Source organism: Protobothrops mucrosquamatus, unplaced genomic scaffold, assembly GCF_001527695.2.
Source record: "Protobothrops mucrosquamatus isolate PMUCROS unplaced genomic scaffold, P.Mucros_1.0 scaffold574, whole genome shotgun sequence".
Lineage (NCBI taxonomy): Eukaryota > Metazoa > Chordata > Lepidosauria > Squamata > Viperidae > Protobothrops > Protobothrops mucrosquamatus.
In genome coordinates, this window is record NW_015386876.1 from 196,565 (window position 1) to 220,191 (window position 23,627).

Below are 23,627 nucleotides of genomic sequence, written 5' to 3' on the forward strand. Positions count from 1 at the left end.
ATATATTGACTATGCAATGTAAATTGTCATGAAGTCTGATTTTAAAGACATTGGGGAGCAGCACACCCTCCCCTGCAAATGGCTTTACTGAGATTTTACTGTTACAAATTCTACAGCCATGCAGAAATCATAATACAGGCAGGACTCCGGGTCATATTTCCTGCCATCCCACTTTTTCATGCACAAAAACATATAGCTGAGTTTGCTTATATGGGGCAGAACTTTCCTATCCAGTGATCTTTATTCATTGAAGACTGTTGAAGAAAGACAAATATATGTTGGAGGCTGGGGAGACAGAAACCAGCTGTTCGCAGGCAACAGATGGTTATTATAGAAACATACCCCAGCCACCTTTTTTAAACATTTTTTAATCCTGCTTCTGTGTCAAATATCTGTTAATTTAGAAAGGTGGGAGGATGAGTTTAAGCCCTTAAGTCCCTGGAAAAATCAACTGTTGTGGGTTGTAGCCACAGATAAGATTTTCATAGTATCTGGCTGGCTGGTTTAATCTGGCAGGGTTGGGCTATTTCAGGTTCCATCAATGAAACAATGCCACCTATTGGGTGTTGTAATTTCCAAAAAGTACCTCCAAGACAAAACCAGGCTTTTATGTACGCCAATACACAAATACTAATGCTACATATTCAGGTAGGTGTTTTCTATCTTAATAATCTCTATGAAACATGTCAAAAGAATACATATTCTTTCCCTGAATGAAGGCATATTCCTAGCAATGCAGATGCCTTGCTAGAAACCCCAAGTTCTATTTTATCATATTACCTCACTTGAATCCGATGATTTTCCAGCAGATATGCTTCTTATTGAAGTTTCTAGGTGAGTTATCATCACCCGGAAGAAAATGGGAAAAGTTTGTCTGGCAAAGAAAGGATGAGGAAATATGAAATATATACTACTTAGCATTACATCACTACTTTCTGACGCATATGTAGTATCTATCTCTCAAACTCGAATTAGCTATAATAAAAAATACAAAAGGCAGCCTAAAATAAAAATGAAATCATGTGGTTATTATCATTCAAAGTAAGAACACTGAATTCAAACCAAGGAAGCAAAACCACGTCTAATGAACTATTACGAAACTAAGTGACCTAAAGAAATATACTAAATTTTGTGGAAGAAAGGCAAAATTATCCAGCATTCTGATTTTTCATACTGCAATTAGATGTGGGGATTTCAACTTGCAATCAGATGTGCGGAGAAGCACTTAGTTAAGTTACTGTATAAACTTGGTTAACAAAAACAGTACATTGGCAGCTATCTTTATGGTAAGAATGATGGTGGCATATTGTTGAAATTGCTCAATAACTTGGTAGATGCAGTATATCTAAAACATGAGAAAAGTCATAGTAGTTGTGAATCTGCTGACTTTTGGAAAGGGTATCCAAGGACCTAAGAAAATAAGTGAGAAACCTGAAAAGTCTCAGGGCACATATAGGATTTCACAAACTTTATGGTGAAATTGTAATTGAAACAACTTACTTTCGGAAAGATGATCATGAATAAATCTGAGCCACAAGTAAACAATCTTGCTGAGCATCCAATTATTATGGTAAGAGAACCATACATCAGTTTTTTTTAATCCTTTAATGACCCTGTCATCCCTTGCATTGGGGCAACTGAACAGAGCTTGAGCATTTACTGCCAGATGTCCTTCCTGACACCTACGTGGAGTTTGCAGCAGACAATAACTCTCTGTGCCCAGAGAGAAAAATATCTGCCACTGTTTAGATTCTAGAATAAAACTCACAGCCTCCTGATTGTGAGGCAAGAGCTCCACCTCCAGGCCACTGCGCCGTTCCAGAAACTTACACCAGATCTTTCTCCCCAAATGTGATCACTGAAAATTTGTCTTCTTAAAATACTTTAACTTTTATTTATTTATGTAAGCCAACTTTGCAATCCTACTGCCTACAGAGTGCCTGCTAAGTATATGAAAGCAGTATAAGATCAGATATAACAATTAGCCTTGCAGTCATGGTAGACTACTATAATTTTTTTCCATTCTGCTGCCAATATCTTGATCATCTAAGCCTTGCATCTTCCTGAAACATTCTTAAGTCTATAAAGATGAAACCAATGCATCTTCTTAAATAAATAATCTATATTCCAAAATTTGGAATTTAACAGAATTCTGGCATCTTTAAACTTAAACTCTCTTCCTAGAGCCTGGTTTATCATATTAAGAATATTTAACCAACCTATAGCAAACAGAAGGTATGGCCAAATGTGTAATTATTACCTGGTCAGTGTAGGGTAAGTGGAAGAGTATCCATCTTTAGAAGATTTAATCAGCTCTGGAACCCCAGTGCTTGAAATGTCTTCTATCTCCTTCAAGATATCATGTGTGTATTCCATATGAATACTGCATAGAATAATTTTCACAAAATTATAGATGTCTCTTTTGAAAGACTGCATTAAGATTTTTTTCAACACTAGGTTTTATCTAACATATGGAAAAACATAAAGTTGGTTTTCATTTCAGCAGCAGACATGATTATAAGCATGCATTCTATTAAAATTTTAATTTATTAAAAAGCAATCCATTCAACAGCTTTTAATTTTGGGGATAATTTACCGGTAGTCCTTGCTCAACAATGGTAACTGAACCATAATTTCTGTTGCTAAGCAATGCGGTTTTGAAGTGTGATGTCACATGACTGCATCGCTTAGTGACAAACCTGGCATTCCTCACTGCCGTCATTAAGCAAGGGTCATGAGTGCTTAAGTGAAGATCTCCTTGCAACTTCCTGCTAGCTTCCAACAACTAAAGTCTGTAGGGAAAGCCAGCAGGAAGTTGCAAGTCCCAGTGGCTCAAAAGCAGCTGGCAGGCAGGTAAGTAGCATCTTCAAATGATTCGGACCTAGGGGGTGGCTGCTGCTGGGTAGCAGAGGGTCTACTGGTGGCCAGCGAGACATGGTGAGGACAGCAACTGCCTGGTGGGAGTTTGTGCAAGGGCCAACAAGGCATGGCATGAGTGCACTGGTGTTGGGGGGCTGGTGCCAGGTAGGGGACTTAGTGGAGTCACTTGTGATCTTCTCTGCTGGCTTCCCCATTTGACTTTGCTTGTGGGAAGTCAGCAGGAAAGGTTGAAAATGGTGGCCACATGTGCTGCAACTAAGTGCAAGCTGGTTGCCAAGCACCCAGATCGTGATCACGCAATTGCAGGGGTGATGTAATAGCCAAAACTTTGAGGACCTGTTGAGGTTACCATTCGTTCAGCGCCATCACAACTTTGAACAGTTGCTGAATGAATGGTTGCTAAATGTGGATTTTCTGTATTAGCGACCTTTCACATTTCTTTTGTTCAATGGTATGCCATGAGAAAAAAAAATGGCACTATGAGGGACAGAGTTCTAATTTTCAATTTTGGTACCATTCAAATTTATTTTTACAGATTGCCTTCCAATCAGGAAATAGTGGTGTTTTTTTTTTGACAAGTAGAGGCCAAAGAAAGAAAGGCCATTTGGCTCGTTTTAGTTCTTTGCTAAAAAAAAAATAGTATTGGCTGATAATAACAAACTATGACACTATCAAATCTGATCAAATTGTCATACTTTTCAGATGAAAATTAAGAAAACGGTACTGGAAAGATCCTACAGCTTATACTGCTAGTGTTTACTCTCTGCAATTGGCAATGAGGTATTTTAAACATGGTTAAGGAAATGGCCTATTTGTAGGGTTGCTTTTGAAAAGAAGTGAATCTCAACAGCACCAAAAGCAAAAACGGTCTTACTTCAGCAAAGTATGGAGAGCATCATTAAATTGGGAACCCTTCTGACGAGTTCCACAGGGCTGCATCCAAGATTGGCAAAGGAAACCTTTTGTGATGGAAGCTGTCAAAGAACAAGAAGGAACGCTAGATATGGCTGCTAAGTTTTTTTCTGAGAGAAATTATATTTGCTAAATTTAATATGATTTTGAGTTACAGTAACTTCTTACAATTTATGACAATGATAAATGCAAATCACCTCAGATATTAGAAATTCAGCAACACTCAGAGTCCTATCATCCTATATCTATTTTCAACTAGGCCCATCAATTATGAAGGAGGGAAACTGAACTTTACCTATTTTCAATTAAATTATTTATTTTTATTCATTGATTAAATTTATACTGTATCTCCCTATTATTAAGAGTGACTCTCAGCAGTGTTTCTTCTGTTGGAATTATAGATGCTACAGTTACAAAATTCTCAGAAATACAAAATAAATCCTTCCAAAATATTGATGTGCAATAGAAGTAAAAGGAAACTCCAGAGACTTCCGGTCTTGCGCAGTAGCATAGCAGTCGAGAGGTTTGGGGCTCCGCGCCCTTCAGCTGATTTTCTTCCTGTTAGGGGACCCTAAATGAGCCAGAAGTCACCCCAAAGAGGCGGCAAAGAAGGAAGGAAGTCCTGCGGACCATGGAGAGACGGCGGTTGACCCGATCGGTCCAGGAGAAGCCTTCCAGAAACCAACAGAGGAAGGCTACCCTAACGTCAGAATCTAGCCCAAGCTACAAGCAACCGAAGTCAAAAGTATTACCTTAAGCTGATTGTAAACAGCATGTTTGAATCTGGGTAAGAACACCGATTTTCTCTATCCTACTTATCAACTTTCCTGAAGAAAAATAAAACCCAAGAAACCAAAAAAACCTCCGAAAGTGAAGGAGGGGGATCTTTGCCCCACCCTTTTACTAACAGAAGCGGCGAATTAAACCTTTTATGGAGGACCAAAAACATATTGAAATGAAATGAGATGACTATAAAACCTAAATATGAATAAATCTGAAATTGCTGAATGGTTAAGATTCTTATTCCCACCACATCTAGTGATGGATGAAGACTATGACAAGACTTGGCAAAATCTGGAAAAAACTAATTTGTGCTTGTGACCTTCAAAGCTCTAACAATAGAGAACAGCTGTGACAAAAAAGAAAACAATCTGGGCTGCAGACAAAGAGAGACTTATAAACTTTAGGGAACAAAAAAAATTTTTTTTTTGAACTTTCTGGATTACAAGAATCTACTTAACTGTGACTCCAAAGCTATTTGCAGAGAAAAGAAAACTTGGATTCTTGGCCATCATGGAAAATCAGAACTTATAGAAAGAACTTATCAAGAAAAAATAAATACCTTTCAAGAGGAGACATATGATATGCTGCAATTAATTCAAACAATGATTTCAAACCACAAAGAAATCCAAAATAATCTCCAATTTAACTTTACAACAAACAAAATCCCAGAAAACAACATTAGAGAAGGAACAGATAAAACAGATAACTGAATACAAATTCGAGAATAGAGACTTAAAGATGGAGTCTAACAAAACAAAGAAGTATGATATAACCCAAGTGGAAAAACTTTACAAGAAATACTGGCTTTGGAAAAGACAACTTATACTTTAACACCACAAAACAAATTTGAGGATAAGAAAAAAGATTGGACAAAATGGACTGCAGAGATATCAGGAAAACTACTAGAACTAAAGAGACAAAAAATGATAAGAGAAACAGAGAGAAAAAGAAAGAAAAAGATTTTCAATAAACATGAATGGGCAAATGCCTCTTACAAAGATATTGTACTTGACTTACCTTTTATATCTACAGTAACACTTATAATATAGAAAGATTCTTTGATTCAGCAGAACATACTGATTAAGAAAGATACTGGGCAAAAGAAAAAGGCTAAAGTGAAACTTAAGAAAATAGACGATGGGACCTATCAGAGAGAATATTTAAAAAAGAAACACCTGTTTGAATATGGTTAAAGAAATAGAAAGATTTTGGATATGAATTTTATTTTAAGAGGGAAGAGCCCCTCAAGTAACGTAGTACTCCTCTCTTTTTCTTCTCTCTTATTTTATTTCTTGGTATGAGTAATATAAAAGAGTTGGAATGGTTTATATAAAGGAAATGTTTTAGATATTTAAATGTGATTGACTTTAAGAAAATTACAATGGATTAAAAATGTTTTGAATAAGAGTTAAAAGACTAGATGACTAGATTTATTAAATGGAATATTTAAAAATTAAATATATTTTTAATTATGTTAAAAAAGAACGGAAAAATTTTGGAAATAAATATGTATTAGCTTATAGGAAACATGGATTTTAAGTAGCATACTATCCTTTTATTTTTCTTTACTCTTATTCTTCTTTTTTTAGTCTTATTTATTCCTTAAGAAAGGTAAAAGTACTGGGATGGCTTACATGAGAAAAAATAGACTTAAATATTTAAATGTAATTAACTTTGAGAAAATCTTAACCAGTAAGAATGTCTTGAACATTGTGGGAAAAACAAATGTAAACAAGAATTGTAAACAGGATCTATGATGAGGCAACCAGAATAACTAGATAGAAAAGAAATATATTGATGTGATTATTATCTGTAGAAATATTAGAAAAATTTTTATACTCAATTGTTATCTACCAAAACAACAAGAATTGTGTTAACTTAAAGTTGGTAAAAGAGAACATTATGGGAAAAAGAGGAAATCAAGTAAAGCTATTATGTGGATTATAGATCATAGAAGCCAACTGTTAGTGAATGTTTTTTAAATGTAAACCCAGACAACACACTGTTTACCAAATAGGTTAAAAAATCAATAAAACATTAAAAAAATAAAAATAAAAGGAAACTCCATATGTTACCTATTTCTTTGCTTTTTGCATTGGCCACAGATTTTTCAGCAATAACAAGCAGAAGCTGGGTAAGACTCAGTGCACAGTAAATATTGGGAACGCTGTTCTGGAAGTTCAGTAAATACTGGAAACTCTGACTATAGGATACAGGAGAAAACGGGAAATGAAATTACGGTATAATTTGCTAGTAGATCTAAATATTACATTGTTCATAATTAGTCCCATCGTGTTCCTGAACTTGTTTTTTTTAGTTTGGGTTTTTTTGGAGGGGGAAGAATGCATGAAAGTGTTTGTGAATTCTAGGTCTCTGATATACAGTATTGATAAATGTTATGTCCTACCAAGTCCTTCGTATTATGTGTGAAGTTGCATGATAGTTTCTTTTCTGGTACCTGAGTAGGTCCTCAAGAGGAAGCTCTCTATCTCCTGGCTTAAGTCTGCATGCAAGGACATGCAGACTTGTTTTTAGTAATCCATGGTTCTCATGCCGAGAAAATCCATTCCTGGATGAAAAAAAAGTATCAATTATTTGTTGCTATAGTATCCAGTTAATACAATACAAAAAATATTTTCATAAGCTGTATTTGTCTTTTGTTTGAAGACATTTGAGTGTGATCTCAAGACAAGAAACCAACATTAATTTGGTAGCTCAGTTTGCTCATTGCCAGTGTCATAAAAAGATTATGATATTGCTGTATGAAAAAGACCCATCATAGTTTACGCTATGGGTGGTCTGCTTCATGATATTCTATAAAGAAAATAAAAGGCCAATAATAAAAGATTAATTTATTCTCACCCTTATATTTGTAATTCTACATACTTACCAAGCAAACAGGAAGCGAAAGATCTGCAATAAGCGCTGATAACAGGATGACATTAATTGATGTTCCTGAACATTGACGCCTGGTCCATCAATCACACCATGGTTCTCTGTAATCAGCGTCTTAAGTAAAGAATATGTTACTGCATAAAAGGCTGTAGTGGGTTTGCTTACGGTATGATGTAAAGAAGACACTGTATGCTATTATAGATAAATAATTTGTGTTCCAACCTGGAAGTGGTTGTGCATATTTTCTATGTGATTGCACAGTGGCTTTAAAAGTTCAGCAGCATACTCAATCACTTCTTGAGATGTCCTTTGGCAAAGATGTGAAAATCCAGCATTTTTATTTCCTTTTCCCTGTAAAAAAATACACGTTTATTTTTTTTTAAAATGACTTCGTTTCTGCAACAATCATAATTTAACATAGACCATCGGGAACTAGAAACCTGATCACTCTTTTTGTGAAAAAATCAAAGAAACTGGGTATATAACAGGGATAAAATAACTGAAAAAGCTGGCATTTGGCATCTAGCTGAAAGTTCAAGACTTATACTCTCTAGTTCCAGAATGCAGGAAATGGATTGTGACTGAATATTAGAAAAACTTTCTAATGCACTAGTTCAGGGGTAGGCAACCTTGGCTCTTTTATGACTCGTGGACTTCAACTCCCAGAATTCCTGAGTCAGTCATGCTGGCTGTTGAAGTCCATGAGTCATAAAAGAGCCAAGGTTGCCTACCCCTGCACTAGTTCAACAGTGGAACCAAAAATCCAGTGATGGGCCCTGTGCTTTGAAAGTGTTCAAGTGAAAGCTAGATGTATGGGAGTGGTTTCATCTGGAAGCCACCATTGATCAGGAAATTGGACTTGGCGGTCTAGATAACTTTTGCCAACCCTATGATTCCAAAGTGTGTCCCAGTGAACATTCAGCAAACATAATGTTCTTTGAAATATGAACCTGATATAGAAAAGAGTTGTTGCAAAGTTGAGCGTATCATTGCATACAAAGACAACCAGATCACCGAATCTTGTCGGAAGAGCATCAATTTAGAAGTATGGTTTGTATTCAAAGCAAAATATGGTTTAATAAAAACAGTTAATTAAGAAGGAAAGAAAAGTGCAGACATTAGATGACTGTACACTAATGCATATAATAATTTCAAACAATTATAATGTAAGCAACAAAAATGCATCGTATCTTTAGACTTGAGATTCTACAGTACTCTGGGGCAATTATAAACATTTCCAGATCCTAAATCAATACTACCGTATTTTCCGGCGTATAAGACGACTTTCTAAACCCTGAAAATCTTCTCAAAAGTTGGGGGTCGTCTTATATGCCCAGTCGTCTTATACGCCGGAAAATACGGGTATTCTATTTTATTCCTTTACACATCTGGTTTGGCATATTACTCATCAAGTTTTCTCTCCCCCCCTCTCTCGCTCAAACTCTATATTTTAACAGGAAAAGTTGGGGGTCATCTTATACGCCCAGTCGTCTTATACGCCGGAAAATATGGTACTAATCTCAACATTCAAAAATCTAAAAAATATCCTAAATTGTTGCTATACTAGGAAACTATGTAGTGGGCATTTCATTTACTTTGATTTGCTTTTTATTCGTTTTAAGTGGTATCTCTGATGTCCCAATTCATCACTGCTTCTGTTTCTGCCTTATAAAAGTGTATTTATTTATTAGATTTCTATCTTGCCTTTATTATTTTCTTATAAATAACTCATATATAATACTTTTTCCTCCTCCTACTTTCCCCACAACAACAACAATCCCCTGAGGTGATTTGGACTGAGAGAGAGAGGGACTGACCCAAGGTCATCCAGCTGGCTTTTTTGCTTGAGGCAGGAGGAGTAGAACTCAGTTTCCTGGTTTCTAACCTGATGCCTTAACCACTATATCAAACTGGCTCTCAGTTTCATTGGAACAAAGTGCTTCTTTAAATGAAATTTCTTAACATTCCCTTGCTTAAAGCTGCAATGCCTTAGTCACACGATGCATACCTTCAAAAAAGGGGTTCTCTTTGCAGGAGCTAGTATTAAGACATGTTCCATTTTACGGTACAAATCTTCTAAAAGGAAGAGGAGCTCAGTTGGCTCTAGCTGCACCACTTCACGGGTCTAATATTTTAAAGGAAGAACATAGTATAATTTCAGTGTTCATAATAAGTCATATGTTTACTATATTATACATGCACTGCATTTAGATTTTTCAGGTAGCTGAACAAAGTTGTTAAAATGCTAAAGAGAAAAAAGGCAAGTGTTTGCAATTGTCCTATGAAAGGCAACAGGATCAACTAATTATATAAACGATAGGCAGGTATATTGAACATTGCAGCAAGTAGTCTTAATGTATCATCCACTCTTCTTCCTATGAAGACAGATCAGCTGCTTTGTCAGTGACTTTCTTCTAAAAATTCAAACACAGAGAAATTGCCAGGAACAGAAAAAACTTGCAGATGAGTACCACCATCCAGAATTAGAGCTAACTTTACAGCGCAGAACTTGGCATTATAGAAGGAATCTGTAGAAAAACATTCCAACAAGATATACAAGATATGCCTAATGCTTGAATAGTGTCTACATACCCTGTGTTATAATCAAGATGACTTTCCTTAATACTTAAATTTGCTTGATTATGATTGTGCACTCTGATATGCCACACTTATCAACTGGAAGGCTTAAATTCAGGAACCCCACACTAATACTTGCACAGCAGCTGCATAACATTAACTTTGATGTAAAATCCCAATGGAAAGTAAACTGGATTATCGAACATCCAGATTCCAAATATATATATATATATCTGACCCGACATAAAAATTATCAGGTTCGATGCCACCAACTTGTGCTGGGAAACTCTGCGTAGGATTCGCACTTTGCAGGGCTTCTGTTGAGATTCTCTGTTTAAATGGTGCATCAGGGTATCCTCCCCTGAATGTGCTCCTCACCAGACACTGCATCATATAGTGACTAGCTGCCATTTGAGAGCTTATGCGGGAGGGAAAGCAATTAGTTTTCCAACTAACAGATACTGTGCTTAATTGGATAAATGGTCTAGATATTAATATATGGAACACTTATTCCATTCTTATTAATCAACATTTTTTAAAATGTAACCTATAACCTATATATAACTTCTTGAATTCCTCATACCTTATAAAATTGACTACATATTTCCATTATAAGTGCACCATAGTATTATGTGCTCCCTTTATGTATTTTTCCTACTGTTATCCCTATACTCTATGCCATATGCTGAACAAACAAACAAATGCTTGATTATAACTGAAATACTGGTTTTCACTCAGAAAACTCCACTTTGCCCATGATTCTTCATCCTGAAGTTAAAGATCCACCATCGTACTAGCCTACTTACTTTTGTGTGCATCTCTGTGTCCAAAACAGATTTGGTCAGCAGTCCACAGTGCAGGACGGTAAAAACTTCCAAATCTAATTCACGGAAATACGCACTGTAATTCTGCAGCTGTATTAAAGGAGTTCCTGGATCTTTTTCTGGGGAGCTCTAAAAAGAGAAATATAAATCCCTTCAGATGATGATATAAATTAAAAGCTGGCAAAAGTGGCACCATATTTGGGATTGATTCTTAATGGCAGTTGATACCATGTGCCTGCAGGTTGTCCAAATTCTATTTTGTTAACTTTGTAGCATTGGTAAAAATATATAACCGCACCCTCTGCAGTATCTAATGTTTCTTCAATAATCACTAAAGATGTTCTGATCAAATGAACTGAATGGGAAAAAAAATCAAAGACTGAGAGCTGAATTTTTCAACTCGTACTTTGATTTTCATCACTGGGATGATCTATACATGTGCGCACATAAATAAGATTAAACTATGTGCAATGATTCAATTTCAGGCAAATGATCACTACAGTGGTTACCAAGAATCTGAAAGTATATTACTCCGATTTCTATTCAATCTCACTACCAACTGAGAAGGTCCCATTACTCTGCTTGTACAACAAAAGTTTCTTGAACAACTTTCTGGAGCTCTTCTGGCTTATTATATTTTCATAAAAGATATATACATGGATATATTAACCTCAGACTTCTAGAAAGAGACCTAAAACGTTCCACGTTATAAATTCAATGTATTTTCAATAAGACACATACAGATTTTTCTTGTTGACTTGTCTCAGCTTCTGCTTGAATTATATCCGAGTTCTCATCCAGTTGTGAATTATCTCCAAAGCTGTTTTTGCTATCTGATTTTAGTTTTTTTTGTCCTAAAAAAAGCAAAAGGTTCCAACAACAAAGGAAAGCCAGTTTCATAGCTGATTAAAATAAATAGAAAACTTCTAAGGAAAAATATATTATACTATATCTGAAGTCTAACTCCTTGCATTAACACACAGCAGTTTAGCGGATTTCACATATTTCAAATAAAGTCTGCTAAATGTAACTTTTGACTGAGCTTAGGCAATGATAGACTTCATTCCAAACAATAGATAAAATGGACAATGGTCAATATTTATTGTTTCTGCCCACATGTAGGCATGTTCTTTTTCCACATGAATAAACTAGTACTTTATACAATAATCTCATGGACTAGGAAAACCACACTCATTTTTCTAGACACATCTTCCTGCTACTGCTTATTATGGGTATTATGTTGGATTCTAAATGTCTCTGGAAGAAAAAAAAAATAAGTGGCCAGAATTGTCACAAAACTTTGCTGCCCCTGGGAAGATTTTTTAAAAGGCTGCTAAACAACTGCCCTAGCTATCCTGTCTCCTGTATTGCTGATGCCTAAAAAGTGATTTTGTTGAGCAGTTTGATAGTTGTACAAACACAACTTGGGGGAGGGGGGAAATGTATATTCATGTTATATTTCTGAAGCTACTTTGAGTCAAGAAAACAGTAAATGAAATTAAATTAGCTTGACTGACCATTTAGTATTGCCGCTATTAACAAACAGAAATAATATATAAAAAAAACTTTAATTCAAGAAGAATTACTATAATTCTTGCTCAGCCATTAAGTTTCTCTGATTTTTTTTTTACATTTTAACTGAAACAACAGTTGATAAATTGCATGTGGTACCTTTGTTCTTTTTTTTAATAACAGAGGTAGTATTGAGGACAGGTACAGCTTCCAAGGTCTCAGAATCAAAGTTAGCAAGAGGAGGAGCATATCCAGGGCTTGCTGAAAAACCAGAGTAAAACAATCCAAGTAACTCGATTAAGTTTCTTATACAGATAGTCTTTGACTTATTACCACAACTAGGACCAGAATTTCCATTGCTAAACAAAGTGGTTGTTAAGTGAATCATGCCCGATTTTATGACCTTTTTTTTTTGCAATGATTTAAGTGAATAACTGCAGTTATTAAGTGAACTATGCAATGGTTAAGCAAATCTGGCTTCCCCTATTGACTTTGCTTGTTAGAAATCAGCTGGGAAGATCCCAAATGGCAATTACGTGATCCCAAGATTCTGCAACCATTATGAATATGCCAGTTGTCAAGTGCCTGAATTTTGATCACATTACTGTGGAGATGCTGCCATGGTTCTAAGTGTGATGACCAGTCATAAGCCATTTTTTTCTTTGCCATTCTGACTTCAAAGAGCTGCCAAACAAATGGTTTTAAGTCGAGGAATACCTGCACAGGTAATCCTTGGGCTACAATGGCAATTGGAGTGGATTGCCTTCATTAACTGTCACGTGACTGCATGACATAACAACAAGGATGTCAAGACATCCTATTTGAGCTCCAAGGAAAGCCAGGAAACAGGAACGCTAAACAACCAACAGCTTTATTTGCTATATGGAAACAAAGTTAGCACTGGGAGTGACTCGCGACAAACAGTCCCAGTTGTCATCATAACCCCAAGATGCACGGGTTAAGTGGGGAGCAATAAGAGTCCCTGTAAGGGGCACAGGGGTGCTGTGGGGAAGTACCATGGAGGAGTGGGGGGTGGGGGGACGCCAGGCACAGGCTGTGCAGGAGCACAAGAAGGCCAGGGGAAGCAGGGTGCAGGGCTGTGCAAGTGCAGGGGAGCTGGAGGAAGCAGTGTGCCATGCCACACAACTGCACAGAGACTAAGGGGAGACTTACCAGAACGACTGGTGACCTTCCCTGCCAGTTTCTTCATTGACTTTGCTTGTGGGAAGCCAGCAGGAAAGGTTGCAAATAGCAATTGTGTGACTGCAGGATGCTGCAACTGTCATGAGAGCTAGCTGCCAAACAGCTGAACTGCAATCACATGACTGGAGGGGGTGATGCCCCAGATGGTACTTTGCAAGTACCACTCATTCAGCGATGCCACAACTTTGAACAGATGCTGAACGAGTGGTCATAAGCAAGGATTATAACACATAGTTCTTAGAAATATATTCCATTTCTGTAAGGAAATCAGGGTATTCTGATTGAAAACATTAATCGCTTACATCTTTTCCAGAGAACTACTTGCAACATTTAAAACATATATCTCTGCTTCATCATATGTTAACCGTGTGAGGTAGACATATTTAACACATTAATCCCCATACACACTTTCTATATAGGGATTTTACATTCAATCAACTAGCCCTAAGAAAATTAGAATAGTATTCTTTCCCTGCCTTTTTCACATTTATTCTTCAAGTTTAAGTTTCCTATTGTCTTAAAACAACCCGCATAAATTGGATGTTATTTCTGCCCACACCCCTTTTATACACCTTTATTTCATGTAAGATTATCTGCTAAGCATTTTTCTAGAATACACTGTAGCTCGGTAATGTTCTGTAAGCGGGTCAAAACTTTTCCTTTTATACTAGGTTCTTCTTCTCGGCAGAAAGCATTTACAACCTTGAGAGACAAATTCGTAAGATCAGGTTAGAGACTTTTCTTACCATCTGCTACCAATTTATTTTTTTTGACAGTTCCCAAACTGTTATGATTTTTCAATATACAGTATAAGAAAAATACTATTCTTCAAACCTTAAATCAGTTCCAAATATTGGCCCCTGGTAAAAATTAGTTGATCACAAACTTTAGTAGGAAGGAGTGACTGTTATTTCTAGTCTTAGCTATATATGCATGTTTGTGTTTTTTGTATCGGTTTTCTATTGGTACACAATGCTCAAGAATCATCCATTATGACTTAGGCATTCTTATAAATCCTTTAACAAATAGAGAAATAATAAAACAAGCCTGTCAATATTTTAAGTAATAAATTATCAATATTCATCTTTATATTCCATCCACCAAAAGGGCAATTTCCAGTCTTAAGAATTCCATATTTCCCACCCACCCCTAACTATTATACATAACAATAGTGAATTAAGCAGTACAGGTAGTCCTCGACTTATTACCATTTATTTAGTGACCATTCAAAGTTACAACAGCACTGAAAAAAAGAGACTTAAGATCATTTTTCACACTTATAACCGTGCCCCATGGTCATGTGTTCGAAATTTTTGTGCTTGGCAACTGGCACGTATTTATGACAGTCACATTGTCCTCTGGCCATATGATTACCATTTGTAACTTTTGGCTTTCAACAAGCAAAGTCAATGTGGAAAGCCAGATTTGCTTAACAACTATGATTCATTTAACAACTGCAGTGATTTGCTTAACAACTGTGGCAAAAAGGTTGTAAAGTGGGGCAAAACTCAGTTAACAATTGCACAATTGCACAACAACAGACATTTTGGGATCAGTTGTGGTGGTTAGTGAGGACTACCTGTAATCCGACATTTAAAATATTTTCAGAAGTAGCGCCAGCCATTAAGAGCAAAAACAGGAAAGAGAAAGATAAGAAAATATTTTTCTACTTTTACTGATACAACAGTTCTTATATGGAAAGAAGTGTATGTAAGGAAATTAATATTTGTATACTTACAAACCTAAGATTCAAATATTTGTATTCATGAACATGCAACGACAAGAGTAATTAGGAAAAAAATACTATATTTAGCTATGCTAAGTCTCTCCTTTTGGGAAAAACTCTCAAAATGAAAGATTCTTATTATACTTTAGGAAAGACTATGATTATCAGACAGACATCTGGCCTGTGATTCGGGAGAGTGTCAGCACTATGAAAAAGTGCACCTTCTGAAGCCCTGCTTACCTCACGAAACCAGTTCACTGCATGAAATAAGAGCGAACAAAGGAACTCGCGTTCTTGCTTTGACAAAGACTCTATTTTTTCTGTCACCTCCAAGCTGGTCAGATATAAAGGGCACACTGTAATAGAATACAGTAAAAGAAATTCACTCCTAATTAAATTCATTTGCTTAATTGTTAATCTATCTTTTTCATACATTTTCCTGGAATGAAGTTTGGATAAATGGTTTCTGTTTTGTTTCTGTTTCCTTTTCTCCCTCTTTCCTAATGAGTAAGTTTTGTTTTCTGTTGGCTGTTACATTACAGCCATGTTGTAAGCTGCTTCAAAATGTGTTTCTAGCAGCATTATAGAAATCTATATAAATCTATCTTCTATATAAATAATAATGTAAATGTTCGTTTGTTCAAAAGCTTAAATCCCCGAAAGTTCTTCACTGATTGCTTTGAAATTTTGACACAACGTTGCATTCGAATACGCGCATGTTTTTATATACCTATATTATATAGATGTCACACCTGTGACAGGTAAAAACATGCTTTTTTTGAAAATCAGCGCCATCTGTTGGACGTAAAAGCAACACAAACGTGCGCTTTCTCTTTTCTTTCTTTTCCATTTAACCAGACTGAGCCACAGCAACGCGTGGCCGGGTACAGCTAGTATATTAAATAAACAAATACACATTGTAGATTATATTTCAGTGTAGCAGATGGTAATGCTTAAACTTGAACAAATTAGATAAATGATGAGCACCAGTTTTAGTACTTGTTCTTCTGCATCAATATCCCCACCTATAATATTCCAAATAAAAATGGGTTAAATTAGACAGAGGTAACTGTTTACATCCTATACCTAATAAGGCATCAATGTCCTCCATATTCCCTTTATTCAGTTCTGACATGCAGAGCCTCAGCAGTCGGAAGAAGGGCGACAAGCACACTGGAGACACTAGCCTGAGAGGAGAAAAGAGAGAAACATTGTGAAATGACAGCATGACTGTGGTGCTGAATACAGAAAAAAAAAAGGCTTACTTTGGAACACGTGCAACTTGGTCTGCAGAAGGACTGAATCTGCTTTGTGACTAGTCTCCAGAGTATTGCATCTATGTGCCTGTGCTCTCAGTCAGCAGTCATGCAATTTATATAAAAGAGTACTTCTTCCAGAGCTGTGTAGGTCTCAAAATTGTCAACAGCACATACAACTTTACTTGTATTGCTGTTTACCAAAAATGTCAGGAAACATGGCTGGTAAGAGAAAACCTGGCTGGGACAGGGCAGGGGGAGCCAGAAAGAAATACTTTCGTTAGGCTTAAAGCAGTAACCAGCCTCAAGTAATGTGAGATCCAGATGGGCAGGTGGTGGGAAGTCATCATAGCAATTTTATAGAGTTTGGAAAATGGGGCTACAGAGAGACTATAATAATTCATTGATATATACCAAGGGGCCAAAGTCCTACAGACTTCTCCGAAGTTTTGCCTATCAAATAAGTTACACACAATTTGGGAGAGGGAGACCTGAAATGTAAGTTTACAAAAACTCCTTTCATCCAAAGCCCTGGAGATGGCAGAGTGATTTGGATTTCATAAGAGCCATAAATGGGAAGGAGAAACAGGCATAATTGTCAATGTTCCAATTCAAAAACTGACATCATACTCTAATTTTGGGGAGACCCTACAAATGGCTCAAGAGTTCAACTAGATTACAGTCTCATGAGATGAAACATTTGAGAACTACTTCCTCACATCAGCAAACCTCCACTTTTAAGACATGCACAGAAACAGGAATTGCAAGAATCTGACAAGAAGGAAAAATCTACTCACAAATTACAATATTTATCAAACAGTAGCAACCAAACAAAATTAAATGAGAAATGCCATGCTTATGGCAAAAGAGGACAAAAGCATAGCATCTTTAGGATAGAATTTCACATGAAAGTCTAGAATGCTGCTGTCAATCAATCTACACAACCAAACCAGAAGGACTGGAACCCAGTTTTGGAAAGTGTGTACAGGGGGATTGCAATCCTTTTCCCCCACCAAATTTCCAATTTCCAAGGCATTGAGCAAAATGACTATTGCTTTTTCTTTATTCACTTAACATTTGATAATTTTGGAAAATACATACAATACTTTTGGTTTTCATAAGAGGATTTTCCATTAACACTCTTGCACACCCTAGCATGCCCTGTCCAAATGTATTGAGACTGCAGTTTCTAAACTATGCTGGATACAAGGATCTAATTTAGATTTAAACAGCATCTGCTCCAAGAAAACTATGCTAGCGCTTCAGCTGAGTAAAAAAAAGGAGGCAACTCTAACCTTTTGTCCTTGCTTTCCGCAGCTGTTACATCCTGGTTCGTGGAAAAGCTCTGGGACAACAGGGGCAGCAAGTTAACAACAATACCCCCCTCACTTTCACCATCTTCTAAGCCATATAGAGCTTTCAGCGGGAATGGGAAAGTGCTGGAAAGAAATCAAATGTCAACAGTAAAGCTCAATATAAAAACATCAAATTTAATTAATTTTAGGAGAGATGATAGTACTTTTGGAAAATACCTGTCCTCTATCTGGAGAAGATCTGTGACAAAATCGTTCTCAAAGTCTTGGACCACATAGTCCTTAATCCAGGCCTTAAGGGAAAAAAGAAAAAAAAACCACACAATTCCAGTGGCAAATTAATTGGAGTCGGAGAACAATGGAGAGATTAGTTATTTTCTTCAGATTTATAATACTGAATGTGCCTTATTGTAAGTTTATACTATTCCAAATGGGGATGCAAATTGCTGTAGTAATTTTTCACACGATAAAAGGTGGGAAATATCAAATTATATCTAATCAATAGCTCTGCATGCTTCAAAAAATTTTCAAAAGATTCCATGAGCTTGAAAAAAAAAAGAAAGAAACAAGCTGCTTTAAGAGTTGGCCATAGTTATGCAATATAATAAGGGAAAGGGTGTAAGCCCGGAACTCTGTATCCTACCAAGATCTGCAAATCCATACTTCCTTTCTGAATTAAGTTGGCAAGTTCATCATAGTACAAAGCCAAGGCATGAGGAACCTGCCCACAACAGGAGAATACAAGCTCCAGCAATGTTATAATCTGCAGAGGGAGAGAGGAAAAAAAGAAGAGCGCTTGCTTTTAGGCACCTGAAGGTCAGGCGCAAATAACCAGGAATATTCACTGAGTTCAAAGCACAGAAGAGTTTATTACTGCTATCTATACACAATAATCTAATCAACTAACGGTCAAAGCTAAATTGGTGCTAGATAAGGATCAACGGAATTCAGAGGGCTGGATTTGGGTTTCTTGAGGCAACGCAATGACTCCAGACTGATGGCACATTTAACTCCAGCTTTCACCTCAGCCTGCTCTTCTCCTACAACGACAGAGATTCAAACAGTATACTGTGAGCAGCATTCCAGATTACCTAAAACAGCATCAGGCAAATGGAAAATACTCTGTTATCAGTATGTCCTTAGGCCTTTCCAAGTAATCATAGTCCATTGGACCCAGAAAGAAGAATAGGCTTTATTTTAAATATGACTCTAAAAAGTGTTTTAATTTTTTTAAAATAGACTATTTTTACTATCCCAATCCCTGTTAATTCAACAAGGAGCGATATTTCAATATTGCTGGACCCTTGATACTCTCTGAGCTTGGTGGTTTTCTTGCAGACATTTCATTACCAAACTATGTAACATCATCAATACATCAGTTTCTCTATCCTTATCCACAGCTTCTCTGACAGGCAGATTGAAGATTCACTGCAATGAGTCCCAGGATTTGACTGATGCCTCATGTAATAATATCAAAGGGGAATTGTGATGCCTGTAAATATACCTATAAGGGAGCTAGTTGGTATAATGATTAAGACGCCAGGCTAGAAAGCAAAAGTCTTGCCTTAAGCATGAAGCCAGCTGGGTGACCTTTGGGCCAGACCAATCTACTTCAGCCCTAAGCAAGAAGGCAAGGGCACTTCTGAAAATCTTGCCAAGAAAACTGCAGGTTTAGGCAGTTGAAGGCACAGCCCCACCCTCATCTCTTTTACTCAACACAAGTTTTCTTTTGAACATACAATCAGCCAGGTGGAGAAATTATTTCTTAAAAGATTTATGGTCTCCTGTGCTTTCTTCAACAATATCTGGGCTTCTCTGAAAACTCCCACTCATCTACTCCCAAATTTATACTGATGACCCTTCCACTGGGCAATAATCCAGTTTCCATGTAATTCTGAATCACAGTTATTACTTGTACAAGCTGCGACAAGTCAGGAAATCTGTTTTGCCCTCAAAATTTCAGCAATGAAGTCTAAGGGAGTCCTGGGGGATGGAAACATAGGGCTGAATCTGCATGGACATGGCCAATGAGTTGCCAATATCTGCAGTACAGAAAAATAGAAGAAGAAGAAATGGGGGACAAATCCTTCTCCAACTACTTTTCCTCATTAAAACTATAAAAAAAGAATGTCATATTTCCCTGATAGCACTAGAAATCTGCTATAGAAACAATACAACTTGCCTGTCTGTGTTGTTCCTTGCTCAGCTGTTCCCTTTCCAGCAATTTTCCATTTTCTTTGCTCCTGAAATTAGGTATGATATTAATTAAGGATGTCTGATGCAGCCAAACCTTCACATATAGTTTCTTAGTCTGAACCAGAGAATTACTGGAACATTGTTGATGTGCTGAGGAGTTCAAAACGAATGCAGTAAAGCCCTTATATTCTTCCTTCATTGATAGTTCATTATTCACTTTACTTTCAATTTTTTTTATAATTCTAACCCTTTTTATAAATTTAACCCACTGTTATGTAATGATCTGCAGTTCATCTATATTTGTCCTCTCATCATCATGTGATACTTGCTTGCTTACCTCTTGGCTGCCATACTGCCGACCATGGTAACTGCTCCAATAATCCCAATACGTTTATACTTAGGGATAGTACTTGAGAGCTGCTTTCTAATCACCATGTGCATATCATCCTGGGTGGAAAGGAAACTAAGTATTATAAAACTGACATCCAGAAATATGTGAGCTAAATCTACTTCTCCTGAATTGTAAGCAATGCCTAAAGAACAGTAGTAGCACAGAATTATCAAAGCATACAAAAAAGAAATAATACTATTCTGTTCTATAAACTGAGAGATATTTTAAAATTACAATTTTCCCCCTTGGGACTCAGTGCAACAGTAAACAATGCTTTAATAGTTGGCGATTATTCTTTGAATGTAAAATGCATTTGCAAATTTTAGAATTAAGAATGAAATTAAAGCAAGCAAAAATATCTGACAGGCAATGCATTCATATAGAAATGTATGATGTCCCAATGATTCTGAATAATAAACTAAATATTACTTTGGTTATTTAGCCAACTTAGCATTCAATTTCATATGTTATACTGAATTTGGAAAACATCTAGATTCATACATGGCTCCAATTTTTTAATGAATTTACAAAAATACTGACATGTGAAAAAAGAAATATTAGTTGAGAATTATTAGCAACATTCACCAAATTTTGAGTAACTGTTTTACACCCACTATGCATGAAATCTTTCTGATGCCAATGGCATCTAGACATTTAAAACTGAATAGAGAACCAGCCCCAACGTCTTCAGATGTAGAGGACATAGGGAACGATCTTGAAGGAAAAGCCACTATCAATGCAATATTTAGATTGCCAGACCTGAGCCCCAGGTCAACAAGATAATTTGAGAAAATGTCTCAGACCGGTCCCTTCCTAGTTTACAGGAAGATAAAGTGAAGGAGGGGACAAAAGAACATTCAAACTTGCAAGGTTCTGTTTTTATAATTTACAATAAAAACAGTCCTGATCTATATGGCATTGGTTTCTTAATCTGGTCTACCTTGTGAGGCTAATGTCAGCTATCAGTGGTCCACTCACCTGGATGTGGCTGTTTCTATGCCCCTGGCTAAATGCCAGCATGCTGAGGATGTGAAATAGCTTCCGGATTTGCTGTGGACCAAGATTATCCATATAGTCCAAGATGCTCTGAAAGGAAAGTTCATGCTCAGCCCTCTAGATTCACAGGGATAGGCAACCTCGGCTCTTTTATGACTCATGGACTTCAATTCCCAGAATTCCTGAGTCAGCTATGCTGACTCAGGAATTCTGGGAGTTGAAGTCCAGAGTCATAAAAGAGCCGAGGTTGCCTACCCTGTTCTAGAATATCATGAGTACATCAAGCAAGTAAGATAAATTGGAACACTTCTATGAGATTTCTTAGTATCACACAGGCAAGTAGAAGATGGACCAATGGCCTCCTTGCCACAGCCAGTTTAGTATCAGCTGGTTGTGAGACCAGAAAATCCATCTTAACATTCTGGTGGCAAAAATGCATACTCAGAATTATTTCAGAGACCAAATATGCCTACATTGATCTAAATCTTTGCTCTGAAAAATGAGTCAATGGGCCACAAGGATTCTAATAAGAGAAAAAGTAGATCCTCGCTCTTCAAAGAATCTCATATATCTTCCACTATCAAATTAATTCCCCTATTTTATTTAACCAGTCTCTTTTCTTTTTTCCTTCAGTGAGAAATATGCAATAATATTTGATAGCTAAAAGGGATTCTATGCTTATTTGTCAGAGGCTATCACAAACTAGACAGAATTAAAAATACTTTGGTATATGAAAGAATACAAAATGCTATTTTAAAATGTGTTTATTTTGTCTTTTCACAAAAATTCCAATTTCTAACTCTGCAGAGAAATTAGTTAAATATATCTGAATCAAAACTTACCTTCAGAAAGACAACATAAGGAACAACTGATGAGGTATGGACAGACACAAGATCAGTTAATGTATCCAGAGAAACATCCACTTCAACCTTGTTGCCACCACATATATGAGTAACCAAGGCACCCACAATCTCCTGCACACAAGCAAAGTAGCAAAGGAAAATTTACAAGTATAAATGTTTTGCTTTAATTTAAAAAAAAAATCATTTGCCTGCTAGGATTGAAGTTGGTAAGGAATGGTTGAAAAGTCTTTCTTAAATAAACTTCCAGGTTTATGTGGTTCTCTAGCAATTGGAGAACTTATTGAATCTACACAAATCAGCTTTTAAAGAACCACATGAAGTATCTCTAATGTTCTCATTGTGTTTAAAGAACATGGATAGTCCTGGAAAAGGGCATTTCAGATTTACATCTATGTTTTTTTAATCTATATGGGTTCTTACTTTGCTTTTAACAGTGCTTCTTGTTTCAAAAACTATTTTAATTTTTATTTTATTTGGTGTTATGGAAAGTTTTATATTTTATTTTATTTCACTTGTACAGAAGAGCATGAGTTTACTTACAGTAAAACTGGGCTTTGGCTACTTCGTTACATACAGAACAAAATGTGCCAGAAGTGCTACATGTGGCAAAAATACAACAAGACTGCTATGTAGTCTACATCTTCTGTATTTTTCTCAGAAATATTACATGAAAGTTTCAACTGATTTAAGACCTATGGGCAGCAGCATGACATAGTTATAGGCCCATCTGTGGATGACTATAACATATGAAAGACTATAAACTGGAATGTAACAGGATAAAAGAGAAAGAAAAAAATTAACAAAAGAAAGAAGTGCAGATTTCATTCTGTATGACAGGGCTAAACTGTTATGTTAGAAAGAAAGAATTGGTGTCATCTAGGTTCTTCTGGATCTGCATGAAAGTAGAAATCCTACTTTTGCATGTTCTCTTCCAATAAATGTTAATAACACACAACCAGAAATAAATCTGGGGGATAACTGCAACATTGTGAATGAAAGTGATCCAAGAGATGACATGAACAGATAAGTAAAAATAAGACAAAAAACACAGAAAAAAATAAGTTATTTTGAAACCCAAGAAATAATGAGAATGGTGAATGAATACTGAGTATCTATCTAAAAATTATGCTTGTTTCAACTATATGCTTAAAGTACAGTCTAGTCGTGCATACATATACATGTACATATACAGATATAGAAAAGGAATAAACTAGGTCTAAAATCATGAATGATTTGATAGAATTCATGAAAGATATAAAAGTGAGGTTTTATAGAGATCCTGGACATGAGGCCAACTGTA

General features: G+C 36.3%; 1 protein-coding gene across 1 annotated transcript in view; it reads right to left on the minus strand.

The window, feature by feature from the left end:
• FANCD2 (FA complementation group D2) overlaps positions 1 to 23,627 on the minus strand; it is a 51,622-nt gene that overhangs the window by 14,237 nt on the left and 13,758 nt on the right. The window contains 21 exon segments of the mRNA XM_029284413.1: positions 781 to 874; positions 2,261 to 2,383; positions 3,755 to 3,854; positions 6,651 to 6,778; positions 7,034 to 7,144; positions 7,466 to 7,584; positions 7,693 to 7,821; positions 9,479 to 9,595; positions 10,854 to 11,000; positions 11,613 to 11,725; positions 12,543 to 12,644; positions 14,159 to 14,288; positions 15,553 to 15,668; positions 16,399 to 16,499; positions 17,864 to 18,007; positions 18,101 to 18,174; positions 18,525 to 18,644; positions 20,064 to 20,124; positions 20,415 to 20,524; positions 21,447 to 21,554; positions 22,307 to 22,438. Coding sequence (XP_029140246.1) covers positions 781 to 874; positions 2,261 to 2,383; positions 3,755 to 3,854; positions 6,651 to 6,778; positions 7,034 to 7,144; positions 7,466 to 7,584; positions 7,693 to 7,821; positions 9,479 to 9,595; positions 10,854 to 11,000; positions 11,613 to 11,725; positions 12,543 to 12,644; positions 14,159 to 14,288; positions 15,553 to 15,668; positions 16,399 to 16,499; positions 17,864 to 18,007; positions 18,101 to 18,174; positions 18,525 to 18,644; positions 20,064 to 20,124; positions 20,415 to 20,524; positions 21,447 to 21,554; positions 22,307 to 22,438 — 2,379 coding nt within the window.